The sequence below is a fragment of the Sciurus carolinensis genome, chromosome 2 (genome assembly GCF_902686445.1).
Source record: "Sciurus carolinensis chromosome 2, mSciCar1.2, whole genome shotgun sequence".
NCBI classification, from domain to species: Eukaryota; Metazoa; Chordata; class Mammalia; order Rodentia; family Sciuridae; genus Sciurus; species Sciurus carolinensis.
Window position 1 is genome coordinate 39580547 of NC_062214.1, and position 26529 is coordinate 39607075.

Genomic DNA, 26529 nt, shown 5'->3' on the forward strand with positions numbered 1-26529 from the left:
GAATGTTGTCTTAGGACCTGCCTTTTCATATTTCTTTGAGGAGAGTCTCTGGATGGAAGAATGAGGATGGCTTGAATAGGAATCATGTATTTTTCCTTCTCAATTAAACTCATCAAGTTAAAAAATAATAAAGGTGTATTGCCTAGCTTTTCATGGACACTTACAGTGTACCATAGTTATTAATTTTATTAATTGCATCTTATCACACTGTTTTCACCAGCTAATATATCCTTTGCCTGAGAATTCCAGTCATCTATTGGCAAACTTATTCCTCAATCAGGTGCTTTCCAGAGAAATAACCTCATTCACTTACCTTGATCCTTTAGTAGCGTCTACCTTGAGTAAATTCACACTTATTGATAGACATATTCCTCCTTGTTGAGAACCAATGAAATCTAAGCAATCTCAGCATCACATGCCTTGCCTTACTGGTGCATTCTGGGTTTTTCCAGCTGCTGTTCCTTCTTTAGTGATGTGGTCATTAATGCTCTGGTCCCTCCAATGAACACTCTGGGGGTTTGTCCACTCTCCTATTTGCTTTGCAAGTTCTCTCAGCTCAGGATTTTCCAAAAATCAACAATGTTGTAACATCCAAGAGAAGTTTCTCATCTAGAAGTTCAAAGAATATGGATCAGATAAATTAAAATATATGCCTACTAGGTTTAGAAATGACATCAGACTCTAAATTACAGACACCCCATCTCCATCCCCATCTCAGATAGTACATTACATTTTCATGAAATGTAAGCTAATATTTTTTAAAAGAAAAACGTTTTCTCTCATCCAGTGAGAAGTATTTCAGGGCTATGTGATGTCTCCACACGTGGCATCAGAGATCGAAGCCCCTCCCAGCTCTTCCTTCTACCACACCACAGCGCAGCCTTCACGCTCCTGCTCTCTGGGTCCTGCCTAGGGCTTTCCACATATGTTGGTCTTAAGCATATGGACATAAAGCACCCCAACCGATACAGGGCTTTATTAGCAGGGAAAGTGAGAGTTGAGAGTGGATAGGCTATCAACAGTCTATGTCATAATGGTATATTTTTTGGTCAAAGTTTTTTTTTAAGATATGTGGAAGGACATGCTTAGGCTAGGTCCTGAAATAATAAGTTTACCGTACAGTTAGCATCAGCCAAACATACCTTTATGTTCTGTATAGGATTTTAATTGATTCTCACCCTCAAATCTAGCAATATTCATTATATTTTTCCAAGAAATTTTAGGGATTATTTGAAATATTTCTGAGAAATTTTCTTTTTTCTTCATTTGGGAATTCAAGTCCAATAAGAGAAGCATAAGTCACTGTTCCTTGGGTAGCTACACATTAGTTAGGTCTTAGATTTTAGAGGAAAAAAATATCTCCTGTTTTTCAAAAGTCAGTTCCTAAGCATATGGACTAGATAAAGAAGGCTAGCTGTATGATCCATAACTGAAAACTGCTTCAGGTTCCTCAGCTAAGAAATGTATAAATGTTTATTCCATTCCATTTATCATCTTCTCCTGGGATCAGAGCCCAAATCTACTCTTCAAATTGACCAGTGGGATCAAGAGATTCATAGAAATAATTTTGAAGTCAGCCCAAGGCAGTCTCAAATACCTAAACCAAATTCCTCACATCTGTGAAGTTTCAAGATGTGGATCTCCTTGTCATTGTATTTTCTCACCAATATTTCTTCTCCTCCCTAAAGGGAACACTGATGCTATTCAGGACCTAACACATAAATCTTTCATGCAGGCTATAGGTGACCTGTAAGGGAATCTACTTTTCTCCTGATTATTTCAGCTGTATTGTTTATCTTCCTCCAAGACTTTAGGACAGTTATTTAGAGTTATCCCCTTGTGTCTTTACTTGAAGTTGGATTATTGCTTTATTTTTTTTCTGATGATGATGATGAGGAGGAGGATGTTGATGACCTATATCTCTGCACCAAACCATCTTCAAAGTTAGTGGTGTAAAACAGTTGTTTAACTCACAATACTATGAGTTCATCATAGAGCTAAGCAATTCTTTTCTACTTTGCTGGGTTCACTCATGTGTCTGGTCTATTGCCAGGAAGGCTGAGTGCTGGCTGGACTAGGATGGTCCCAGCTGGGGTAGCTTATCTCTCCTCCACACGGTCTCTTGTCCTTTAGCAGGCTGGCCTGGGTTTGTTCACATGGGAGCAGAGCAGGGCTTCACGAGGGTAAGCAGAAGCATAAAAGGCCTCCTGAGGCTTAGATGTAGAACCAGCACACAGTCATTTCTGCTTATTCTCTTGACCAATCAAGTTACAAAATCATCCCAGTTTCAAGAGATGAGGAAGAAGATTCCATCTCTTGATGGGAGAAATCACATTGCTAAAAGTACAGATACAAAAAAAGAAATAATTGCGATTTTTACAAAAAATCTATCACATTAAGATTCTTCGAGCATTTATTGAGGCACTGTAGAAACTGTACAAATTTATCTATTTCGGTTCTCATAAGAACCCCACACAGTAGGTTTTAATATTACACACATTATATAGTGCAGAAACTGTTAAGAGACTGGCAGTTTCGTTTGAGAGTGCTTTTAATATCTAAGACTCTTAAACTTCAAATTTTTTTTGAATGTACGATCTATCTCTACTGATAAATTTGAGTATACATTTATATATATGCATGTGTATACTTAGAGTAACTTTGGGATTTTAAATTGATGAATATTCATGACACATGGAAAAGCATGATACACACTATGATCTCAATCACACAAAATGGAATATTGTGTGTGTATACTCACGACCTGGAGGGACACTTCCAACTAAGCTGATTGTGACTGGATGACTTTGTTCTTTGCTTGTGTTTTTTTTTTTTTTCCTGTAAAATGCACATATTAATTTTAAAAAATAAAAAAATTAAAAAAATTTTAAAACCTGAAAAAAAGAATATACAAATACTACTATCAATTTATCTTTTAAATTATATTTTTAGTTAAAAGTAGTAAATATCAATAAAAGTTTGAATATGTTTTTCCCCCATAGGGATGTGTCCTTGAGTGTCTTTACTTTGGAGACCATGCAGCAAGGACCTCCTTTTGCCCAAGGCAGTGTTCACCCAAAGTCTTACCCTTAGCATTTAGTTCTAATTCCAGTTAATATTGCCTGCTACAAATGTAAACTGGTAAGGGCAGAGACTCATTAGATATTTGATTAGGACTTTGAAGGAGTATGAGGATATGACTGATTAAATTTACAGGGGTTCTTCTTCTGATCTGTAAGAGTCAGGACCCATTGTTTCATGTGTCTTCTTAAATCACTGACTATAAGCCAAAAATGCTCACCTCTTTCTGGAGTTTTGTGAAGGAAAAAAAAAATAATGTGGAGGAGTGATTTTCAAAGTTCTCAAATAGCGGTGTGCATCTGCATTATCTTCAGAGATGATTACAGGCCAATTTTGGTGGTCCAGTGCTGGAGAGACTGATTTTATGTATTTTGACTTGGTTCAAGGAATCTGCATTTCTATCAGGTTCCCCAAATGCCTCTCCAGCATTGAAACTTCAGAATGTGCATTGGCTACACTTAAGGAACACATCTGAATTCATACTGCCATTTAACAAGTAAATGACCTCAGAGAAGTCACCTATTCTGATACTTGTTTAGTTTCTTCAGCTAAAGCTGATGAAGTCTAGGACCATCTTGAAACATTGTTTAGAGAATTAAATATGTGGTAATTTTATCAAAGAGCTTTATAAAATATAACTATTAATATATGACCTGCCTACAGGGCTGCTGATCTATGAAAAGATATATTCTCCATTCTAAGGTATTCTATATTCTGTCATTACCTTTTCTTATTTTATTTTTATTGGTGCATTATAATTATACGTAATAGTGGGATTTGTTGTGACATATTCATATGTGCACCCAAGAGAACAATATAATTTGGTAAATTACTTTTAATTTCAGAGAAAATATGTTCTGAGCCTTCCTGTCTTATTTACTTGACTCTCAAGGAAGAGATTATGGTTTAAACTTCTTTGTATGTAGGAGAAAATGGAGATTAAGAACATAGATTTTGAGTTCAGGCAAACACGGACTCTGATCCCATTTCCTACATGATCTTGTACTAAATACTTCAAATTTGTTAAGCAGTGATCCTAAAGGGTCCTACCTTTCAAACTTTTATGATGAATAAAAAGAGAGCATAGCCAACATGTGTTGTATTCTTGCCACAAGCCAGACCCATTTAACGTTCTTGTCAATTTACTCACAAAAATCCTGTGATATTGAATGGGGGTCCTATGGGAATCCCCATTTTGCAGATAAGAAAATCAAGGCATAGCAATTAAATGGCACTAGAATGCAAATCTCTGATATCTGATTTCAAACCATCCACTTTTCACATTGTAACATTACTTCTTATAAAGTGAAACCTGCATGTTGCCTGTATACCAGCAGGTACGCGGTGAATTCTCAAAAGATGTAACATTGTTATTACTATGGTTATTACTGAATTTCCTTGTAGTTTCTTGTAGAATGTTTTGTGCAAGGTAGTTGTTTAATAAATTTATGTTGATCTGATTTCAAAAGAACCCTGTTGTATTCTCTTGGGCTTCTAAGAGGTATATTCAATGAGATAAGTCTCTTATATGTTGAGGCTAATATGATTTGAGTGACTGCTTTTAGATTAAGTTATTGTCTTTTATTTACAAAACAAGATTAAATGACTATGGGTAAATCTTAGAACTCCAAAATTCCCCTTGCTGAAAACTGTTTAGAAAATTGTCTCTGTAAGACAAGGAAGACCTCACAGGGCCAATTTCAAAAATAACTGGATTTCACTAAATGGTTCTTTTAGTGTTTCTCAAAACCCATATTTAGAACTCTTGTTTTTTGTTTTTATATTTTTATTTATTTATATATTTTTTGCTAGTTCTTGAATTCACTGATCCACAGTATATGATGAATTCCTGTTCAATGCATTTTATGACTTATTTTTTCTCTCCTGTCCTCAGAATTAACTTGTTCATTTGTTTATAAAATGGGAAATTTCATCTTATGAATGCAAGAGAGGCAGATTGGAATTCATGGAGTAAAATACATATTAGATTTTTTTAAGAAATTGAGATGGTTGCATGTCCCATTTCTTTTATCTTTATTTTTGTTATTTAAATATTGGGAGAAGCTGGGTGCAGTAGCACACATCTGTAATCCTGAATTCAAAGCCAGTCTCAGCAAAAAGTGTGAGGCACTATAAGCAACTCAGTGAGATTCTGTCTCTAAATAAAATACAAAAAAGGGCTGAGGATGTGGCTCAGTGGTTGAGTGTTCCCAAGTTCAATCCCCGGTACTCAAAAGTAAACAAATAAATAAATAAATAAATATTGGGAGAAGACTGTCCTACAATAAAATCCTCAAACTCTATGACCCAAGGCAATATTGAAAAAAGTGAAAAACAATTCCCCCAAGCACACTTGAAACCTATCTTTCTACTCTACCCTCAGATAGTGCAATTCATTATAGTCTAAGGAAAGCTAACTAACAGGCCTCATTAATAGGATGAAGTCCTCTGAATTTAGCCTTTGCCAGATAATTGGAGGATGATATCTTGGAGTCAAGGCCGTTGCCTCAGTTAACCATCTGCCTGCAAGCGCTGAGGCTGTGTGATCAGGATGTTAAATGACAAGAATGTCAGGTCAGCAGCAAGTCTGGTCTTCAGAAGGTACTACAGCTAGACTCCTCTTAGCCCTGACGAAGAGCAGTCCTGTAAACGACCTCAGCATTCACCCCAGTACTACCTCACCAAGCCACACATAGTTTCTAGACAGTCTTCAGCCTTTATCTTCTGTTAGTCTGGTTTCAATCACATCTGTTTGAATATGTAGGAGAGGTTGGTTTTGGATGTTCATTGAGTCTTCAGATTCTAGCTTGATTAAAGACTTGAGAAACCTAAAGAGGAAAGAACTTAGCTAGATAATATGTCCAATCCAGTAAGAAAATCTGAAAATGTTGCATAAAAGTTTAAAAAAATAGCAGTGATCAAACTGAAGGAATATTACCATTTGTCATTTACAACATGAACGACTGTACTAGTCAAGACAAACTGCTGTCAGAAGTATCACATAATCTCAGAGGCTTTACATGATAAAGGTTTATCTATCATTTTGTTCAGCTTGGAGTGTGGAGGTGGAGTCATTTAGGGACTAACGCACTTTCCATCTAGCTGTCATACCATCTCCTGGGGTGCTGGTGTCCTGCACTGGAGCCTCTACATCCAGCCCACAGACAATGTTCAGTCACATGCAAGAGAGTTGTGTGCAGGATTTTTAAGGACAAGAAATGGAAGTAGTTACATCACTTTCACTCACATTCTTTAAAAAGGACTGAATCTCATGTTTCCCTTCTGCCCAATAACAGCAACAGCATGATAAGGGTGACTAGGAAGCTGCATGCCTAGGAAGAAATTAAAATGGACTTTTGGTGAACACATAGCAGTCTAGCTACAGCAATCTTGAAAACCTCAATATATAGTTCTATTTACACATGAGCTTAGTTGTCTTTTTTTTTTTTCCTATAAGATCTATTTCTTGAATCAGGTAAGAAGCACAGAGAGTCCTATTGCTCTCTGGAAAAGTGCTGCTGTGAAGCTTGCTAAAGCTGCAGCACGCTGCCTTCTTAACCTGACCCTTAGTGAAACATAAAGAGGTTTTTTATTGGGCTATATCAGACTGTGGAAAAGAAGTGGGTGAATTTTCAGATTCTGTGCACTATAAATCCTTTGTCATAGCATCTTATCACCAGATTTGTGATCGTAAAACTGGAGTGTATATTCCACTTTACTTTTTGATTTCTGATAGCCTGACCAGCTCCTCAGTGTTGTTGAAAGAAAGAAAGAAAGAGAGAGAGAGAGAGAGAGAGAGAGAGAGAGAGAAAGAAAAGGAAGGAAGGAAGGAAGGAAGGAAGGAAGGAAGGAAGGAAGGAAGGAAGGAAGGAAGGAAGGAAGAAAGAAAGAAAGAAAAAAGAAAAAATAGGGACTGAGAGTGCAGCTCAGTGGTAGAGCACTTGCCTATCATGTGTAAGGCACCACATTAACAAAAAACAAACACATAAATACATAAAATAACAGCATTGTGTCTATCTACAACTAAAAAAGTTGGAAAAAAATAAAGAAACTCTACTTGTTGTCCTCCCAAATTTAATTCCACAGTATTATACAACTACAGAGAGTCAGTTATTAAAATACTAGGGATATATAAGGGAATAATCCACTTTCTGTTCCCTCAAGGAACTGACAGACTGAGAGAATAGATAGATCTTGTACACATAAGCATTTTACTGCTTGCATAATAGGTATAAAACAATTCATAAGCATAAGAAAAGTGTATAAACCTGAATATCATGATAATAAAAAGATGTTATTTTGTTAAAGGTTGTTGTGGATAGTTTTTTTCTTTTTTTGCATTTTAAAAAATATTTTTTAGTTGTCAATGGACCTTTATTTTATTTATTTATATGTGGTGCTGAGAATAGAACCCAGTGCTTCACACATGCTGGGCAAGTGCTCTACCACTGAGCCACAACCCCAGCCCCAATAATGCAATTTTTTTGCTGTGGTGGTGGTACTAGAGATGGAATCCAAGGGCTCACACACGCCAGGCAAGTTCTCTAGTACTGAGCCACATCTCTGGTCCCAATGAGCTGTTTCTTATATCCTTGATGATAGCCATCTGACTGGGGTGAGATGGAAACTCAACATAGTTTGATTTGCATTTCCCTCATTGTTAAAGATTGGGATTTTTTTTATATAATTATTGGCCATTTGTACAAAAGTATGTTCAGTTCATTTGCCAATTGCCAATGTATTTTGTGTGTTTGTGTGTGTGTGTGTGTGTGTGGTGTTTTTTTTTTTTAATTGTAAACAAATGGGATACATGTTGTTTCTCTGTTTATACATGGCGTAAACGTGTACCATTTGTGTAATCATAAATTTACATAGGGTAATGTTGTTTGATTCATTCTGTTATTTTTTCCCTTCCCCCCCACCCCTCCCACCCCTCCCACCCCTCTTTTCCCTCTATACTATCCTTCCTTCCTCCATTCTTGCCCCCCTCCCTAACCCTAACTCTAACCCTCCCAAACCCTAACTCTAACCCTCCCACTCGCCATTATGTGTCATCATCCACTTCTTAGCGATATCATTCGTCCTTTGGTTTTTTGAGATTGGCTTATTTCACTTAACATGATATTCTCCAATTTCATCCATTTGCCTGCAAATGCTATGATTTTATCATTCTTTATGGCTGAGTAATATTCCATTGTATATATATACCACAATTTCTTTATCCATTCACCAATTGAAGGACATCTAGGTAGGTTCCACAATCTGGCTATTGTGAACTGAGCAGCTATGAACATTGATGTGGCTGTATCTCTGTAATATGCTGATTTTAAGTCCTTTGGGTATAGGCCAAGGAGTGGGATAGCTGGGTCAAATGGTGGTTCCATTCCAAGTTTTCTAAGGAGTCTCCATACTGCTTTCCAGAGTGGCTGCACTAATTTGCAGCCCCACCAGCAATGTAAGAGTGTACCTTTCTCCCCACATCCTCGCCAACACCTGTTGTTGGTTGTATTCTTGATAATCGACATTCTAATTGGGGTGAGATGGAATCGTAGTGTTGTTTTGATTTGCATTTCTCTTATTACTAGAGATGTTGAACATTTTTCCATATGTTTGTTGATTGCTTGTAGATCTTCTTCTGTGAAGTGTCTATTCATTTCCTTAGCCCATTTGTCGATTGGATTATTTGCATTCTTGGAGTAGAGTTTTTTGAGTTCTTTATAGATTCTGGAGATTAGTGCTCTATCTGAAGTATGATTGGCAAAGATTTTCTCCCACTCTGTAGGTTCTTTCTTCGCATTGCTGATAGTTTCCTTTGCTGAGAGAAAGCTTTTTAGTTTGAATCTATCCCAGTTATTGATTCTTGCTTTTATTTCTTGTGCTATGGGAGTCCTGTTGAAGAAGTCTGGTCCTAAGCCAACATGTTGAAGCTCTGGACCTACTTTTTCTTCTATAAGATGCAAGGTCTCTGTTCTGATTCCGAGGTCCTTAATCCATTTTGAGTTTAGTTTCGTGCATGGTGAGAGATATGGTTTTAGTTTCATTCTGTTGCATATGGATTTCCAATTCTCCCAGCACCATTTGTTGAAGAGGCTATCTTTTCTCCATTGCATATTTTTGGCCCCTTTGTCTAGTATGAGAAAATTGTATTTATTTGGGTTTGTGTCCGTGTCCTCTATTCTGTACCATTGATCCACCTTTCTATTTTGGTACCAAGACCATGCCGTTTTTGTTACTATTGCTTTGTAGTAGAGTTGAAGATCTGGTATTGCGATACCCCCTGCCTCACACTTTCTGCTAAGAATTGCTTTAGCTATTCTGGGTTTTTTATTCTTCCAGATGAATTTCATAATTGCTTGCTCTATTTCTGTGAGGTACATCATTGGGATTTTCATTGGAATTGCATTGAATCTGGATAGCACTTTTGGTAGTATAGCCATTTTGACAATATTAATTCTTCCTATCCAAGAACATGGGAGCTCTTTCCATCTTCTAAGGTTTTCTTTAATTTCTTTCTTTAGTGTTCTGTCGTTCTCATTGTAGAGGTCTTTCACCTCTTTTGTGAGATTGATTCCCAAGTATTTTATTTTTTTCGATGCTATTGTGAATGGGGTAGTTTTCCTAATTTCTCTTTCTGAAGATTCATCACTTATGTATAAAAATGCATTAGATTTATGTGCATTGATCTTATATCCCGCTACTTTACTGAATTCACTTATGAGTTCTAAAAGTTTTCTGGTGGAATTTCCAGGTTCCTCTAAATATATAATCATGTCATCAGCAAATAGGGATAGTTTGAGTTCTTCTTTTCCAATCTGTATCCCTTTAATTTCTTTGGTCTGTCTAATTGTTCTGGATAGAGTTTCAAGGATGATGTTGAATAGAAGTGGTGAAAGAGGGCATCCCTGCCTTGTTCCAGTTTTTAGGGGGAATGCTTTCAGTTTTTCATATTTAGAATGATATTGGCCATGGGCTTAGCATAGATGGCCTTTACAATGTTTAGGAATGTTCCCACTACCCCATTTTTTTCTAGTGTTTGGAGCATAAGGGATGCTGTATTTTATTGAATGCTATTTCTGCATCTATTGAAATAATCATGTGATTCTTAACTTTAAGTCTGTTGATATGGTGAATGACATTTATTGATTTCTGGATGTTGAACCAACCTTACATCCTTGGGATAAAACCCACTTGATCATGGTGCACTATCTCTTTAATATGTTTTTGTATGCGATTTGCTAAAATTTTGTTGAGAATTTTTGCGTTGATGTTCATTAAGGATATTGGTCTGAAATTTTCTTTACTCGATGTGTCTCTGTCTGGTTTAGGTATTATGGTAATATTGGCTTCATAGAATGAGTTTGGGAGGGTTCCCTCCTCTTCTATTTTATGGAATACTTTGAGAAGTTTTGGAATGAGCTCTTCCTTAAAGGTTTTGTAGAACTTGACTGAGAACCCATCTGGTCCTGGACTTTTCTTTTTTGGTAGGCTTTTGATGACTTCTTCTATTTCATTACTTGAAATTGGTCTATATAAATTGTGTATGTCCTCCTCGTTCAGTTTAGGCAATTCATATGTCTCTAGAAACCTGTTGATGTCTTCGAAATTTTCTATTTTGTTGGAGTATAGATTTTCAAAATAGCTTCTAATTATGTTTTGTATTTCAATCGTGTCTATTGTGATATTTCCTTGTTCATTCTGAATTTTAGTGATTTGGGTTTTCTCTCGTCTTCTCTTTGTTAGTGTGGCTAAAGGTTTATCAATTTTGTTTATTTTTTCGAAGAACCAACTATTTATTTTGTTAATTTTTTCAATTGTTTCTTTTGTTTCAATTTCGTTGATTTCAGCTCTGAGTTTAACTATTTCCTGTCTTCTACTACTTTTGGTGTTGGTCTGTTCTTCTTTTTCTAGGGCTTTGAGCTGTAGTGTTAGGTCATTTATTTGTTGAGTTTTACTTCTTTTATTAAATGCGCTCCATGAAATAAATTTTCCTCTAAGTACTGCTCTCATAGTGTCCCAGAGATTTTGATATGATATTTCTTTGTTCTCATTTACCTCTAAGAATTTTTTAATTTCCTTCCTAATATCTTCTGTTATCCATTCATCATATAATAGCATATTATTTAATCTCCAAGTGTTGGAGTAGTTTCTGTTGTTTACTCTTTCATTTATTTCTAACTTCAATCCATTATGATCTGATAGAATACAAGGTAGTGTCTCTATCTTCTTGTATTTGCTGACATTAGCTTTGTGACATAATATATGGTCTATTTTAGAGAAGGATCCATGTGCTGCTGAGAAGAAAGTGTATTTGCTCTTCGTTGGATGGTATATTCTATAAATGTCTGTTAAGTCTGAATTATTGATTGTGTTATTGAGATCTATGGTTTCTTTGTTCAATTTTTGTTTGGAAGATCTGTCCAGTGGTGAGAGAGGCGTGTTAAAATCAACTAGTATTATTGTGTTATGGTCTATTTGGTTTCTAAAATTGAGAAGGATTTGTTTAACATACATGGGTGAGCCACTGTTTGGGGCATAGATGTTTATGATTGTTATATCTTGCTGATTTATGCTTCCCTTAAGCAGTATGAAATGTCCTTCCTTATCCCTCCTGACTAACTTTGGTTTGAAGTCCACATTATCTGAAATGAAGATGGATACTCCAGCTTTTTTGCTGAGTCCATGTGCATGGTATGTTTTTCCCCATACTTTCACCTTTAGTCTGTGGGTATCTCTTTCTATGAGGTGAGTCTCTTGTAGGCAACGTATTGTTGGATCTTTCTTTTTAATCCAATCTGCCAGTCTATGTCTTTTGATTGATGAATTCAGGCCATTAACATTCAGGGTTATTATTGAGATATGATTTGTATTCCCGGTCATTTGGTTCATTTTTAAAATTTTGTTTATTTATTTTTTTGACACATCTTGGTTCCTCCTTTATTTGACAGTTCCTTTAGGATAATTCCTCCCTTTGCTGATTTGCTTCTTTGTTTTTTATCTCATCCTCATGGAATATTTTGCTGAGAATGTTTTGTAATGCTGGCTTTCTTTTTGTAAATTCTTTTAGCTTTTGTTTATCATTGAATGATTTTATTTCATCATCAAATTTGAAGGTAAGTTTTGCTGGGTATAAGATTCTTGGTTGGCATCCATTTTCTTTCAGAGCTTGAAAAATGTTGTTCCAGGCCCTTCTAGCTTTTAGGGTCTGGATCGAAAAATCTGTTGATATCCGTGTTGGTTTCCCCCTGAATGAAATTTGGTTCCTTTCTCTCACAGCCTTAAAAATTCTGTCTTTATTTTGTATGTTAGGTATTTTCATTATAATGTGCCTTGGTGTGGGTCTGTTGTAATTTTGTGTATTTGGAGTCCTATAAGCCTCTTGAACTTGATTTTCCATTTCATTCTTCAGATTTGGGAAATTTTCTGATATTATTTCATTGAATAGATTGTTCATTCCTTTGGTTTGTTTCTCTAAGCCTTCCTCAATCCCAATAATTCTCAAATTTGGCCTTTTCATGATATCCCATAGTTCTTGGAGATTCTGTTCATGATTTCTTACCATCTTCTCTGTTTGTTCACCTTTGTTTTCAAGGTTAAATATTTTGTCTTCAATATCTGAGGTTCTGTCTTCCAGGTGTTCTATCCTATTGGTTATGCTTTCTATGGAGTTCTTAATTTGGTTTATTGTTTCCTTCATTTCAAGGATTTCTGTTTGGTATTTTTTTCAATATCTCTAACTCTTTATTGAAATGATCTTTTGCTTCCTGTATTTGCTCTTTTAACTGTCGATTGGTGCGATCATTCAATGCCTGCATTTGCTCTTTCATCTCATCAATTCAATGCCTGCATTTGCTCTTTCATCTCATCGTTTGCTTCTCTGATCATTTTAATTATGTACATTCTGAACTCCCTTTCTGTCATTTCTTCTGCCATGCTGTCGTTGGATTTTATTGATGTAATATCTAGATTTGTTTGGGGCATTTTCTTCCCTTGTTTTCTCATATTGTTCAGGAATCAGTGGATCATTAAGATATTGCAGATTTCCTCTATTGACTTATAATGTCCCTGAAGATTGCTAGTATATCCCCTCTTATCCTTCAGTAGCCTGAAGTCTTGGAGGAAATTGATAATGCGGTACTCCACAAGGAAGCTACCTCTCTATGGTTGGTGACCCTCAGGTGGGGTATATTCCCTGCTAGTGGGCAGAGGTGCCTCCACTTGTTGACCAGTGGTCATCCAAAGGGGAACTAGGCTGTGGGCTGAGGCAAGGCCTGTTTGTGCCTGTTGTCTCTGTTTTTACCGTCCTTGTGGGAAAACCTCACCCAGCGGGGAAGATTCACCCCATGGGGAGGTCTCACTGGTCAGTTCCCCTCCTAGAGGTTCCCCTCAATCTACAACTACCGCCTGGGCTGGGCTGTCTTCCTCTGCAACGTTCCCAGGGTCCCGGACCTACCTCCTGAGCCTGGGAGCCTCACCCTTCGCAGACTAGTTTCCTTAGGCTGCCTCTCCTCAGAGAATCTGCCTGCAGTCCTGGAACCTTCACTCTGCCCCTAAGCATGTCTCTGTGCGGCTCTTCCACCAAGAAGCCGCCTGGGTCCTGGGACCCTGCTCTGCACCTAATTGCCTGACTATGCAGCCCCTCCTCTGAGCCGCCACCTGGAGCCCCGTACAATAGCTCCAAGACCCAGAGACCCGCCACACACCTCTTCCTCTGGACAGCCGCCGGTGTTCCGATGCAGTCACTAGGAGTCCAAGCAACTCACTTCGAGTCTCCTCCTCCCACCAACCGCCCGTAGCCCTAGGCAGTCATTCTGAGTCCAAGTGATCCGCCCTGTTCCTCCTCCTCCTCAGGGTAGCCCCCTGGGTGTTCAGGAGCGGTCGCTCCGAGACCAAGCGACCCACTGCGCTCCTCCTCCAGGAAGGCCACCGGTGTTCAGGAGCGGTCGCTTTGAGTCCAAACAACTCATCACTCGCCTCCTCCTCTGAGCAGCCACCCGGAGCTCTGATGCAGTCACTCCTAGACCAAGTGACCCGCCACGTCCCTCCTCTTCCTCCGGGCAGCCCCCTGGTGTTCAGAAGCGATCACTCTGAGTCCAAACAGCTCGCCGTGTAGCTCCTCCTCAGGCAGCCACCTGTACCTCTGATGCAGTCACTCCTAGACATTGCAACTGGCCGTGCTCCTCCTCTTCCTCCGGGCAACCCCCCAGTGTTCAGAAGCGGTCGCTCTGAGTCTAAACAGCTCGCCACGCAGTTCCTCTTCTGACTATGGCCTGAAGCTCTGGTGTAATCCCTCCGAGTCCAAGTGACCCGCCGTGCTCCTCCTCTTCCTCTGGGCAGCCCCCCGGTGTTCAGAAGTGATTGCTCTGAGTCCCAACAGCTCGCCATGCAGCTCCTCCTCAGGCAGCCGCCCAGAGCCCCAGTGGTTGCTCCGAGTTCAAGCGCTGTGCTGAGCAGCCACCTCTACGATGTTCCCAGTTGTCCATGTTTGTGGAGAGTTTTTTAAAGAAGAAAACATATGAACTAAAAGTTGAAAAATGAGAAAGACCTTGCTAAGCAGAAAAGACAAGGGAGAGGGTTAACTAGGGACCCCAGATAGAAAGTACTTGGTAATGATGCCATGGTACAATTAGGAAATTGTGAGGTCTTGGAAGAAGATGATATGAAGTTAGAAGTGTAAGTTGGACTGAAATTTGTAAAGGGTCTATAATGCCACAATTTTGAGTTAAGGATTTTATAATGTGAGATATGGGGAATAGTAAGCACTAACTTAATGAGGAAGTAAAGATGATTGGATTTGTATTTCTGAAAAATAAGTCGAGAAACAGAAATGACAACAGATAAGAGACTTTAAACTCTAATGTTGAGTTTGTGCACATAGGACTGGTCTCTTTTTATCTTTTGAAGATAAGACTTTTAAGTGTAAGAACTGATACAACTGATGTTTCCATTGCATTTTATCTCACTTGCTTTCCCCCCTGCCCCAAGGGACAAATATAGCTCTGAAATGACATAAGATCATGTTTGAACTTATCAAAGATATGGGTACATAGTCTCAGCTTCAGGTAATGGCAGAGAATTTTGTATTAGAATAAGCTTCCTTTAAATAGTAATTATAAATTATTAACAAAATAAAAACAATGACAAAACTACTTATTGGCCCAACAGAGCAACTGAAAGCAGGATGACACTAAAGATGATTCAGCCTTTGAGAGAAGGAAACCACACTCTCTGAGAACTACATTTAAGAGATCACATGGCTTTGACCTTGAGGAGCCTCCCAGCTACACATGGCAAGAGACTAACTGGACTCAAACAGAAAACAATACTTTTATTGGCATGAGTATCATAGGACTAGTTCATGTTGTCAGAGTGACTAGGAATTGATAAGGGTAGGTAAGAAAGAAGATCCATAGAGAGGGGAGCCCTCAAATCTACATATAAATACCTCTTTAATCCTTACCTGAGCCTTGAACTATGCATGTGCAGGAAAAGACTTTAGAAAGTCCAGGAATAAAACAAAAGCTAGAAGTCTGAAAGAACTGAGCATAGAATTCAGCAACTTCCTATTTATGGCAAATATATTGAGTTTGGGAATTTTGGTCCCCGACCCCCAAACACATCTGTGCCCAAGTAAGAGAGACTTGTCTTTCACCTTGTATTTTCTATTGAATCTAAGAAGGGCAAAGTCTCCATTTTACCTGATAGTAATTTATCTTCTTGCTAGAACAAACTTCAACAATGTGTGGAGAAAGATAATGGAATCTAAATAGTCTACAATATATTATTCACAGTTTACAATATGCCATCAGCAACTATGAGACACAAAGAAACGAGAAAATGTGACCACAGTTAAGTGAAAAATGAGTCAATATAAACAGACCCATAGCTGACCTGGATATTAGAATTGACAGATATGGACTTTAAAATCACCATGTGAAATCTATTAGAAAAAGTACATGGCAAGATAAATGTAATTGGTAAGAAGATGGGAAATTTCAGAAGTGATACAAACATGGTAAGAAAAAAATCAAGTGAAAATTTCCAGAACTGAAAAATAATCTGAAATTAAGAATAAAAATTTGATGGCATTAATGGTGGATTTAACACAGCTCAGAAATAAAAACACGAGTAAAAATAAAAAAGATCAGTCAAAGACACGAACAGACCCTTTCAAAAACAAAGAGATGAATGGCTAATAAGCATTTGGCAAGATATTTAACATCATTACTCATCAAAGAAATGTAAAATAAATGCTCCTTTATAGCCATCAGAACTGCTAAAATTAAAAAGACTAACATCACCAAAGGAATGCCAAAATGTGAAAGCTCATACATTGCTGGGGTATGTATTAACTGTCTAATCACTTTGGAAAACTGTATGTCCACTCTTTATAAAGGAAAATATATATAGTGCCTACCCAGAAATTTCATATTTGTCTGGGGAAATGAAAACATATAGCCACAAAGTATTTGTACATAATAACTGAAAACCTATAAATAATCCTATGTTCATTCACAGATGAATAGATAAAGAAATTATGGTGCTCAGTAGTGGAATATTACTCAGCAATAAAAAAGAAACAAAGTCCAAATATTTGTAACACAGATGGATTTCAAAAATATGCTGAGTGAAAGACCCAGACCCTCAATCTGAAGTTTGAAGTTGCATAATTACTAAAACTTAGTTGTGGTCATTAAAACCAAAACAAGGGCTCCATCTGGTTGGTGAGATAGCAATTTAGATGGAAAGGGCACAGAAGTATCTTTCGGGCTATTAGAAACATTTTGTGTCTTTATTGGCATCATGATTATTTGATTGTACACAGTTACTAAAATACATAAGAACTGCATACTTAAGATCTGTGCATTTGATTGCATGTGTGTTGTAAATCATAAAAAGAACAAGTGGAGCATTACTCAGCTTTAAAGAAAAATGAAATTATGGCATTTGTTGGTAAATTGATAGAGTTGGAGAATATCATGCTAAGTGAAATAAACCAAATCCAAAAAACCAAAGGCTGAATGTTTTCTGATATGCAGATGTTAATTCACAGTAAGGGGGAGGGTGCTAGGGAAGACTAGTTACTTTAGATTAGGTAGAGGGGAGTGAAGGGAGGGGAAGGGCTATGGGGGTAGGAAGGAGAGTAGAGTGAAACAGACATTATTACCTCATGTACATATATGATTGCATGACCATCAGAAAAATGAGAAATTATACTCCATTTATGTATGATTTATCAAAAGGCATAAATGCATTCTACTGTTACATATAGTTAATTGAAACAAATTTAAAAATTAAAAAAAGAACAAGTGGAAATTAAAAATGTATTATAGTGCTTCAATATGTCACATGCAGGGATTCAGGTAAGACTGCCTGGATTCAAGACTGGAGCAGGGATGGTTGCTGCATCAGACAAATCTGGGGGTTTTAATCATGTTGCCAATTCTTTGGGAATATAAGCAAGTTACTAACCTCTTCTAAGTTCTCATAAAATGGAGATGATAAAATTAGAATCTGCCTTATAAGGTTGTCCTTGGTATTGTGCCTGGCACATAGATACATTCAATACACTTAAGCTGTAGTCATTATTATTAAATAGCTCTTCAGTTAGACTTTCATTGCCCTAATACAGTCAGGGATACTGGTATGACCATGAAGATTTTAAGAATTAGATACCTGCAAACTGCATTAGACTGCAATCTAAATAGGCCAGACAGTATTTGACAGCAGATGATTAAGTACATTGGTGAATCCTATTTTAGTTATCCATTTCGAACTAAGTTAATAATTATCTCTTTGCCAAGAAAAACTGCTCACTTTAAAATACTTTTCTTGAAGCTCTTGTTTTAAAAAAAAATCATGCATGGAGAAATTAGAACATTATTTTTTTCCTAATAGATTTGCCCTTTGTTTCCCATCCCATAATCACAAAACCAAGTGTGTAAAACTTCCTAGTACATACATAAGTACATGTACATGTGTAAAAGTGTGTGCACATAATTTTAAATAAATTTGTAGCCATACTATATATACTTTTCTGAACCTGGTATTTTCACTCAGGAATCTTTTCACATTAGGATTCTGTTTGTCCACAGAGTTGATCTATTCTTTTTTTAAACTGATGCATAATAGTCTGTGACATGGATGGACTTTTATTTAACAAACTCCCTACTGATAAACATCTGAGTACTTTCAAGTTTTCACTATTATAGACAACTGTCACATTCTTAGATGTATATCTTGTGCACTTGTGTAATAATGTCATATATTAAGTTTAGAAAAGTATAATTGCTTGTTGCAGGAGTTTTAACCAAAATTTTTGATCTTTTCTTGTACATGGAAAACTGTATTTTGAGTTTATGTGTGCAAGAATGGTGAGAGAATATCAGAATGTTGAAGAGTTCTCTGAGTAGTGGAGTAAATGGTGATTTTTCTATTTTTGCGTGCTCTATTTCTCATTTTTTAAATGAGGAAAGCAGTTGCTTTAAAATTTCAACAAAATTTGACGTTAGGGTGTTTATGATAACTACAGTCAATTCAGCACATAATATTGTATTAGACATGCTGAATACCTCCCATGCAGAAAATTATTCAAATTCCATGCAAAACTATGTGAGATATTACCTTTGTTGACACTGATTTGTAAGGAAACTGGAACTTGGAGCACACATGGCTGGAATAGAGTCTGAGTTTCAACCTCAGTTCTGTGAAACACTGCAGTCCAGAGTAATCTGGAGTGAATTCATTTTGATGAGAGTGTTTTTGCCTTCCTTCTCAACCTTAATAGATAGGTAAGTGGTGAGGTAGTAAAGTGTATGTCTCCCAGACACTCACTCAGCTGAAAGTGCTGCCTCCATGGTTGTCAGAAGCCAAACTGGATGTTAGACAAGTTGTACTTTCACCAGTGACAGCACTTTCACCAGCTTCCTCTCAAAATAATTAAAATTAAGAGCAATGATCAATTTCACAGTGTTACAGACTGTGGGGAGAGGCAAGTTCTTGAGACCTCTGAAAATCTAGTCTGCTTTCGCATTCTGGATTGTTGTTATTGCCTCTTTCTCTTTCCCTTGGTTTGCAATCTCATATTTCTTTTCTGACCACAGGGTCTATTTAGTAATGACTGAATACCCACATTCTCAATTTCCTAGTTTGTGTGCATGTGGTGTTTTAGCCCTCCACCTGTGCACTTCCCCCAGTTCAGTCACAGAAGTTTTTAATTTCGAGTAAGATCAGATTTGTATTTTCAAAAGGGGTTCTCACTATAAAGGCTGGGTGCAAAGGGGCCCAAATGAGAAGCCTGCAAACTGATAGTACCCAAAGCTGGTCAAGAGGAGAATGCTGCTTAATTAGCAGAGTAACAACAGTTGCAGCAGTTCGTTTCACTTCGGGCCACGTGAGTGAGAGTGGTCTTCTCTTGTTTATTAAGACGTAATCTAGCCTTGTATATTATGTAGCACACAGTCAGGTACACTGTAGAAATGTCCTGCTTTTGTGGGACAAAGAAAATGTGCAGAAGTTTGTTTCGTATTTGGGTAGCTTTGATTTTACCTCCTTACTCTTAAGGCAAGTACAAGTGTTTCAGTGTGCTTTCCTTTTCTCTTGACTTCTAAAGTGATATTGTGGAGTCGACACTTAAGAGCTCAGGAGAGACAATTGTTAGCATTTCTTCCCAGCCATGTTTTCAGTAACATTGAGTTGATAACGTGAAATTAGATGTGGTGGGCTTATTTGCAAGAGTGAAATTGGAAAAACACAACATATCAGGTTATCTCCTACCCCAAGAGAACTTAACATTTACCAGCACACTATTCTATCACTCTTCTACTTATGCTCACCATGTAAACCAACCACACAAAGAGCAAGAGAGAGAACACAGTATTTTAATGTTTGCACTATGAGTTTTCTTCCATAGGGCTATGGGTTTCCAAGAGGAGAAGGATTGAGTTCCCTCTCTCTTCCTACCTAATGTTTCATATTTATTTCCAAAAGGTCAAATATAGGCTAACTTTCTTCTCTCTCCTTTAGTGGATGGCTGTATTCATAGAGCAGCTGGCCCCTGTTTGCTGGCTGAATGTCGTAACCTGAATGGTTGTGAGACTGGACATGCAAAGATCACATGTGGCTATGACCTGCCTGCAAAATGTAAGTACAACTTTTTTGACTATGTTTTAAAACCAGATGAGACGTCTTACCTTGTCTTATTCCTCAAGTACATAATTGGAGAAAGAAATGATAGTGGTGGTATTTAATTAAATGTGCTTGTATTCAGAGTTTTTGTGTGCCTGTATTTATGGTATTTAACTGTGGGTGATTCTTTTTGTTGTTGTTGTTGTTGTTCAGGTCTTTAACAGAACGTCTCTGAAATAGGGAAATAAAATATGAGCAAAATATACATTACAGTATTTAAGTGCCACAAGTGACAGCTTCTGGAAATGATGCCAATTTCTTATTCCTTGTTCAGGCTTCTTGATTGTGGATGTGTTTAGAGCAAAGGAGATCAAAGTGATGTATTGTGTTTTCAGCTGCCATGTAAAGGCTGATTGGCAATTACAGCTAAGGCATCTGTCACACTTTGCTTTCAGGAAAAGCCAATGGAATGTGGTTGTCAGTGTGAGAATATATTTGCTCTTTGAATGTGGAATGGTCAAAATTTACATTATATTTGAATAGAGAAAAGCATTGCATTTAATTGACCTTGTTGCTTAGTCAGTTAGCCAACTTGGATGGGGTGGTGTAGAATAAAAATACTAAGAGAGAAAATAGTTAAAGTTTTTTAAATCACATAATCTTCAGGACCAAGGTAGGGAGTTTCACTGTTAAGGTGTGCTTTGAACCTGAAACGGAGAGACCCCAGTTTATTGATTATTCCATTTACCTGCTTCTTATGATACTGCCCAGATCTGTGAATACATTTATGAAAATGAGAAGCTGGTTGTGTGTGTGTATGTTTTCACAGGGGAGAAAACATGATTAGAAATTATAACACAATTTTTAGGATACTATTTGTACTCTATAGACAGATTGTGTAAGAATGAATTTCCCATGGATAGATGTGAATGGAGAGATAGTGTATGTAGTATTATAAAGGTTACTTTAAAACAATATTTAAACATGAGGATTTGTAGGAAAGAATAATGTATTAAAATAGCATTTTTCTTTATAAATATTATAATGCTATGTTCTATGTTGTTCACATTGGATTACTAGTAAAAATATGTCAACTGTATACTGTTTAATTTATCCTTTTATGACTTATCATTTTTAGTGTTCTTAACTTTGTGTGAAAGAGTCAAATCATGTGACAAATGGCCCCTCACTCCTACAGAATATATGTTTGTGTCAAATGAAAACCTGTTTACAGTGGTGATCTGAGCATTCCAGCAGTTCTCCCTCTGAGTCATTTCATGATCTGAGTATTAAGGTACTTTTCCTTTCCCGGATTATATAGCCTCATGTTTACAAATGCTCTTTTTTCCTTCCTAATGCCATGTTACTTTTGTGATATAGCTCAACTATAGTATCCTGAGAACAGGCAGATTGTTGACTATTTTCAGACTCATGTCTGCCCTTAAACCAAGTAATACACTGAGTCTCCAATTGATTTAATTCTTTCTTAGGTATTAAAATACAAGCCAGAATTCTCCAGTTTAAATTTTCTGAAGATGGATAATAGCTCTAGTGTATGGGTTGGCAGTGTGATAATTTTTTAATGGCTTGCTGCTGTTTGACATCTCTGAATAAGTTATTCTGTTTCTTTTGGATGTCATTCATCTTATTTCAGAGTTATTGAAGACTTGCACAATACCAGGCATTGAGGTACAAAGATCAATAACCTAATACCTGTTCTTGAGAAATTCCCATAATTGTCTCTTTTAGCTAAGGGTCATTTCTTTGAGCTAAGGTGTTGCTTTCATGGACATCCTAGGGCAAATGAGTCTTTGTGGGACAAGGACTGTAAATGTGGGCATTCCACAGAACTTGGTAAAGAATTTACATGAACTGAGATTTTGAGAGCCTGATACATTTTCAAAACATTACATGCAGTCTACAAGGCATGTTTTGTTAAAAAAAAAATCCAACAGAATAGAAATTAATAGACTGGCATGGCAGTGCCACCTCATAAAAGTCACAAACAGACTATTTATGACAACGTCTTTGTATTTCCGTACATTTAAAAGATTAATGATTGACATTAAAAGTATAAAGGAAAAAATGTGAAAATGAATAATAATACCTTACACTCATATGCCACTTTAAAATATTTCACAGTACTTTCACAAGCCCTTATATTTTAAATTATGTTTTGTAAACACTGTGTGTTCATTTTCCTTTTTCCTATTCCTAAGAGATGCTTTTTCTTTCTCATCAATTTGGTTCATCCATTTCAGAGTCATTAACAATCCACAGATGTGCTTTTGTAGTGAGAGAATGAAAAGGAAGCTCATTACATACTGTTCGGGTCATTTTTCCCCTCCATGTTTAATAACTCTACGACAGTTTGACAGTGGAGACTAGTTCCTATCTGTCCTCAGAGACCATGGGTTTGCCATTACAGGGATACTAAAGTCAGTCATCCAGCTGCAAGTGACGATATCTTCATGTGTCAGCAATTTGTTTGGAAAATATTATTATCTGGGTTACAGACAAACTTGGTCATTTTAGACTGGTCTTTGCTTTTTTTATACTTGCTAAATTAATCTATTCACAAGATGATTGTATTTGAATTCATTATATGTATAGCCTGTGTTCTGAGACTCATCATGATTGATGGAATGATAAGCCCCACTTCTTCTTTGATGCCTGGGTATGTTAAGTGATTTCTTTCAATGCCAAAATATCCAATCATTTTTCTCAAAAGGAATCTTGAGCATCAAGAATATTGGGTAATATTGAAAATTATTGCTGAGGAAGTAACTTAGGAAGTGGATGAAAAACTATTTATATAACTGATTCTTGGGATCTACAAGATTAGACAATGTTTGGATTCATACTAAAATGTCTATTTCCATAGTTGTTTAGAAACTCGTAGACATGTAGGATATTTCTATTCATGCTATTACCATTCTGTCAGAATAATGATCAACTTCATGCCGGTAAGTTTTTTCTTTCTTGACCATAGTTCTAGTGTCAATGTCTAGCATAGTGTCTCCTAAGCATGTGCTGAAGAATAAAAGAATTATTTCAGAACCTTTTTAGCTGGCAAATGGATTTTTAAAGCCACTTATTTCAAGTACTTTCCATTCTGCAGACTATTCTGTACAGTTCTGGGAGAGTTAACGTACCTAAATCTAGAGTCCTTACACTTGTCTACAAAGCTCAACTTGTTATGTGACCTTTTCCTTTCTGACATTATCCCCTTCTATGCTTGCCTTGCTCACACAGATTCTTTGCAGATCCTGGATGACTTGGCACTGGTATTCCCTTTACTTGGAATGCTGTTTTTCAAGATATCTACATGGCTTGCTCCATTAACTCCCTCAAATCCTTGTTTAAATGTAACCTCAGGTGTCACTTAAACCTACTTATAATTACTTCTCTGCCTTATTTTTTATTGCTTATTTGTAGCATGTATCCTTCAACTATATTATTTTTTTAAATCTATCTCCCTCTACCGGAATAAGGGAAGAGACTTTTAGGGTACATCTTTTCCCTTTATTTCTATATCCTGACACATAACAAAGGCTTCAATGAATGAAGAAATGATGAGAAACTAAAACCTTTCAAAATTCTCCATTGAATTTTTCTTTAAACATTGACTTATTAGCCTGATTATCTGTGGGCTTCCATGATTTACTGCCATATCTTGAACTGCTTTGTATGATATGAATTGCTCACAGTGGTATCTCTGTGCATGGGATCTGTATTGGAGGCTATCTTTGATCCTTTCCACCTATCTCCCAGACTTAGCTCAGATATCACCACTGCTGTGAAACAAGTCTTCTCTTATCACCTCATCTAAAAGTGACTTGTTTCTTCTTAAAACTCCAGAATACTGTAGGCTAATACAACGAGAATACGCTTCACATGCTACTTTTTATATGCAAACTTTCTGCCTCTCTAATGGAATCCTTTGTATATCATGGGTGCTGGAGAAATAAATATCAAATGAATTGTTAAATGTGGCAAATTGACTGATAATTGGTAGTTAGAATGTAAAAGAAAAGTTATGCTAATATTCCAAAGAAATAATGAAATTGGTGTCAACTATTTACTATGAACTTTTTCAGTAATATTTTGACATATATTCAGTTTCAGAGTCTTCTGTAAATTTACTCTTAACAGCACTTCTCCTAAGGAAAAAATAAAAATATCATCCCTACTTTATTGGATGATTTTCAGCATAGGTCACACGTCTATTCCTATTTCATTGAATGCTCCATTTTCAGGCTTTAGTGCTGAATAATCAGCAAAAGTAAGTGGAAAAATATTAAATCTGTATATACAAAATGGTAGAATCTGTTTCTTTTATTCCATTTAATCTTGGAAAGGCATCAAAGAGTAATATTAAAATCTAACTCAGTTTTTTACTAATCATTTGAAAGGAAACTCTAGGGTGAGAGACTATAGTATAATGTTTGAATGAGTAGTATGAATCAGATTCCTTATTCTATTCCCAGGTACAATAATAATCAGATGATAGTAGCTTAAAAGGTACTGCTGATAATAATTAGTACTTCTCTTGTGCCCTTCATCAAGAAATCATAGTACTTTGAAACACTAGCTCAGCAGTCCTTTTGAAATTCCTATGAGGAAGTGACATGACAAGTAATGATATTTTCTTCTGACACAAAGAGAAAAGAAATTCAGATACAAAGAGGCTAAATCTGTTGTTTTCAATAACAAACTAAATCCATATTAGAGGCATGGAAGTGACCAGGGATCCTTGAACTGAGAAGACAGTAGTGGAATTGGCTAGGCCTGCTATCTGCTTTTGAAATACAGTTTTATTAGACCACATCCATGCCCATTGATTTACTATTGTCTATGGTTGCTTTCATGTGGACCCAGTTGAATAGTTGCTGCAGGGATTATATGGCCATATTCATTTACTATCTGGACTTTCATAGAAATTTTGCCAACCCCTGGCCTGTAGAAGTACTCACTTTTTATAATGGAGAAAGATGAGATTCAGAGAGGTTAAGTATGTTGAATTTTATTAAATGTATGTGATTTACTCAGATCACAATTGACAAATGGGACTAACATACCTACCATCTATTTCTTACTTCTGTTGCCTCAAGAGAACATTACCTTGGGATTATCTGAAACACTTTAAATCTTCAAATAATTAGGCCGCCTAGAAAAAATGGTAATTTTTCTCAATAGGACCATAACTGGAGAGTGAAGGAATCTGACTTACTCAGAGTATTAAGCAATAAACCTTTATTCCCTGCTTTCTCTGGTGGTAGATGAAAGGGAGCCTGCTGTTTTGAGGAAATTCAGTTTCTGAAGTAGGTAACCATAAGATGGTTTTGAGTTGGTCCTCAGCGAAGGGTGACCTGATTTCAGCCATCACAGGCTCTCCCAGCAGGGGTCTGATTGGGACAGCACTGGAGGAGGCATGCTGCTAGGAGTGACTCTGCCTGGGTCTGATGGAGACCTGAGGACTCTCATGAGCCCCTTCCATAATTAAATGACTTATATTACATAAAGAGAAAAATGGGTTTTGAAGAACATAAAATCATCTTCCTTCCAGAAAGGGAAGATGGGATTTTTCCTCTTAAAATCAACTGATTGGTTCATTTTTCTTAAATACATTAGGAATTTAGTTCCTGTTTGAATCCATTTCTCTCTAATTACCATTCTGTTCATTTATATTAAGCAGTTTTGTACGTTTGATCCCCTTAGTGATCCTTAGGATGAATGTGGAAGTAAGAAGGGCAGAGGGATTACAAATAAAACCCAGAATAGCAGGTCTCACAATGTAGTCCCTGGAGCAGGAGAAACACATAGGAATTTGTTACAGAGGTGAATTCTCATGCCTCACCCAGACTGACTGTATCAGAAACTTTGGCTTAACAAGTTCTCAGAGTAACTGAGAATCAGAGTAACTTGAATCAGAGTAAATGATTCAAGTTCTAGTGTAAGGACCATTGCCCTAGAGAGTACTGGAATCCTGAGTAGCAATCCTCTGTACTACACCCTTTTGGTTACATAAGACAGACAACTTGCTGGGTCACAGACTAGGGCTTTCCTTGAAGAGAACTCTAACAGGTTCTTCTTTTTTTTGTGGTATTGTCAGTTAGTGATAATGTCTATAATTGTTTTTGGCCTGCCTTCTCAAACAGACTAGCATTTTAAAGAAGTAGAAATAATATCTGTCTCATCCAATCATGAGATCTTTAGCATCTGAAATTACCCCTCAAGAGTCGGTTCTTGATACATTTTTACTAGAGAATTAATAATAGCCTTGTGTTTGTCTCCTCCTTTCCTTGGTCATTAGATTCTACT

General features: G+C 36.9%; 1 protein-coding gene across 3 annotated transcripts in view; it reads left to right on the forward strand.

Annotated features, from left to right (window-relative positions):
* Macrod2 (mono-ADP ribosylhydrolase 2) overlaps nucleotides 1-26529 on the forward strand; it is a 2075735-nt gene that overhangs the window by 715627 nt on the left and 1333579 nt on the right. For all 3 annotated transcript variants that reach the window (XM_047537628.1, XM_047537632.1, XM_047537630.1), the window contains exon 5: nucleotides 20104-20220. In XM_047537628.1, coding sequence (XP_047393584.1) covers nucleotides 20104-20220 — 117 coding nt within the window. The remainder of the gene's footprint in view (nucleotides 1-20103; nucleotides 20221-26529) is intronic.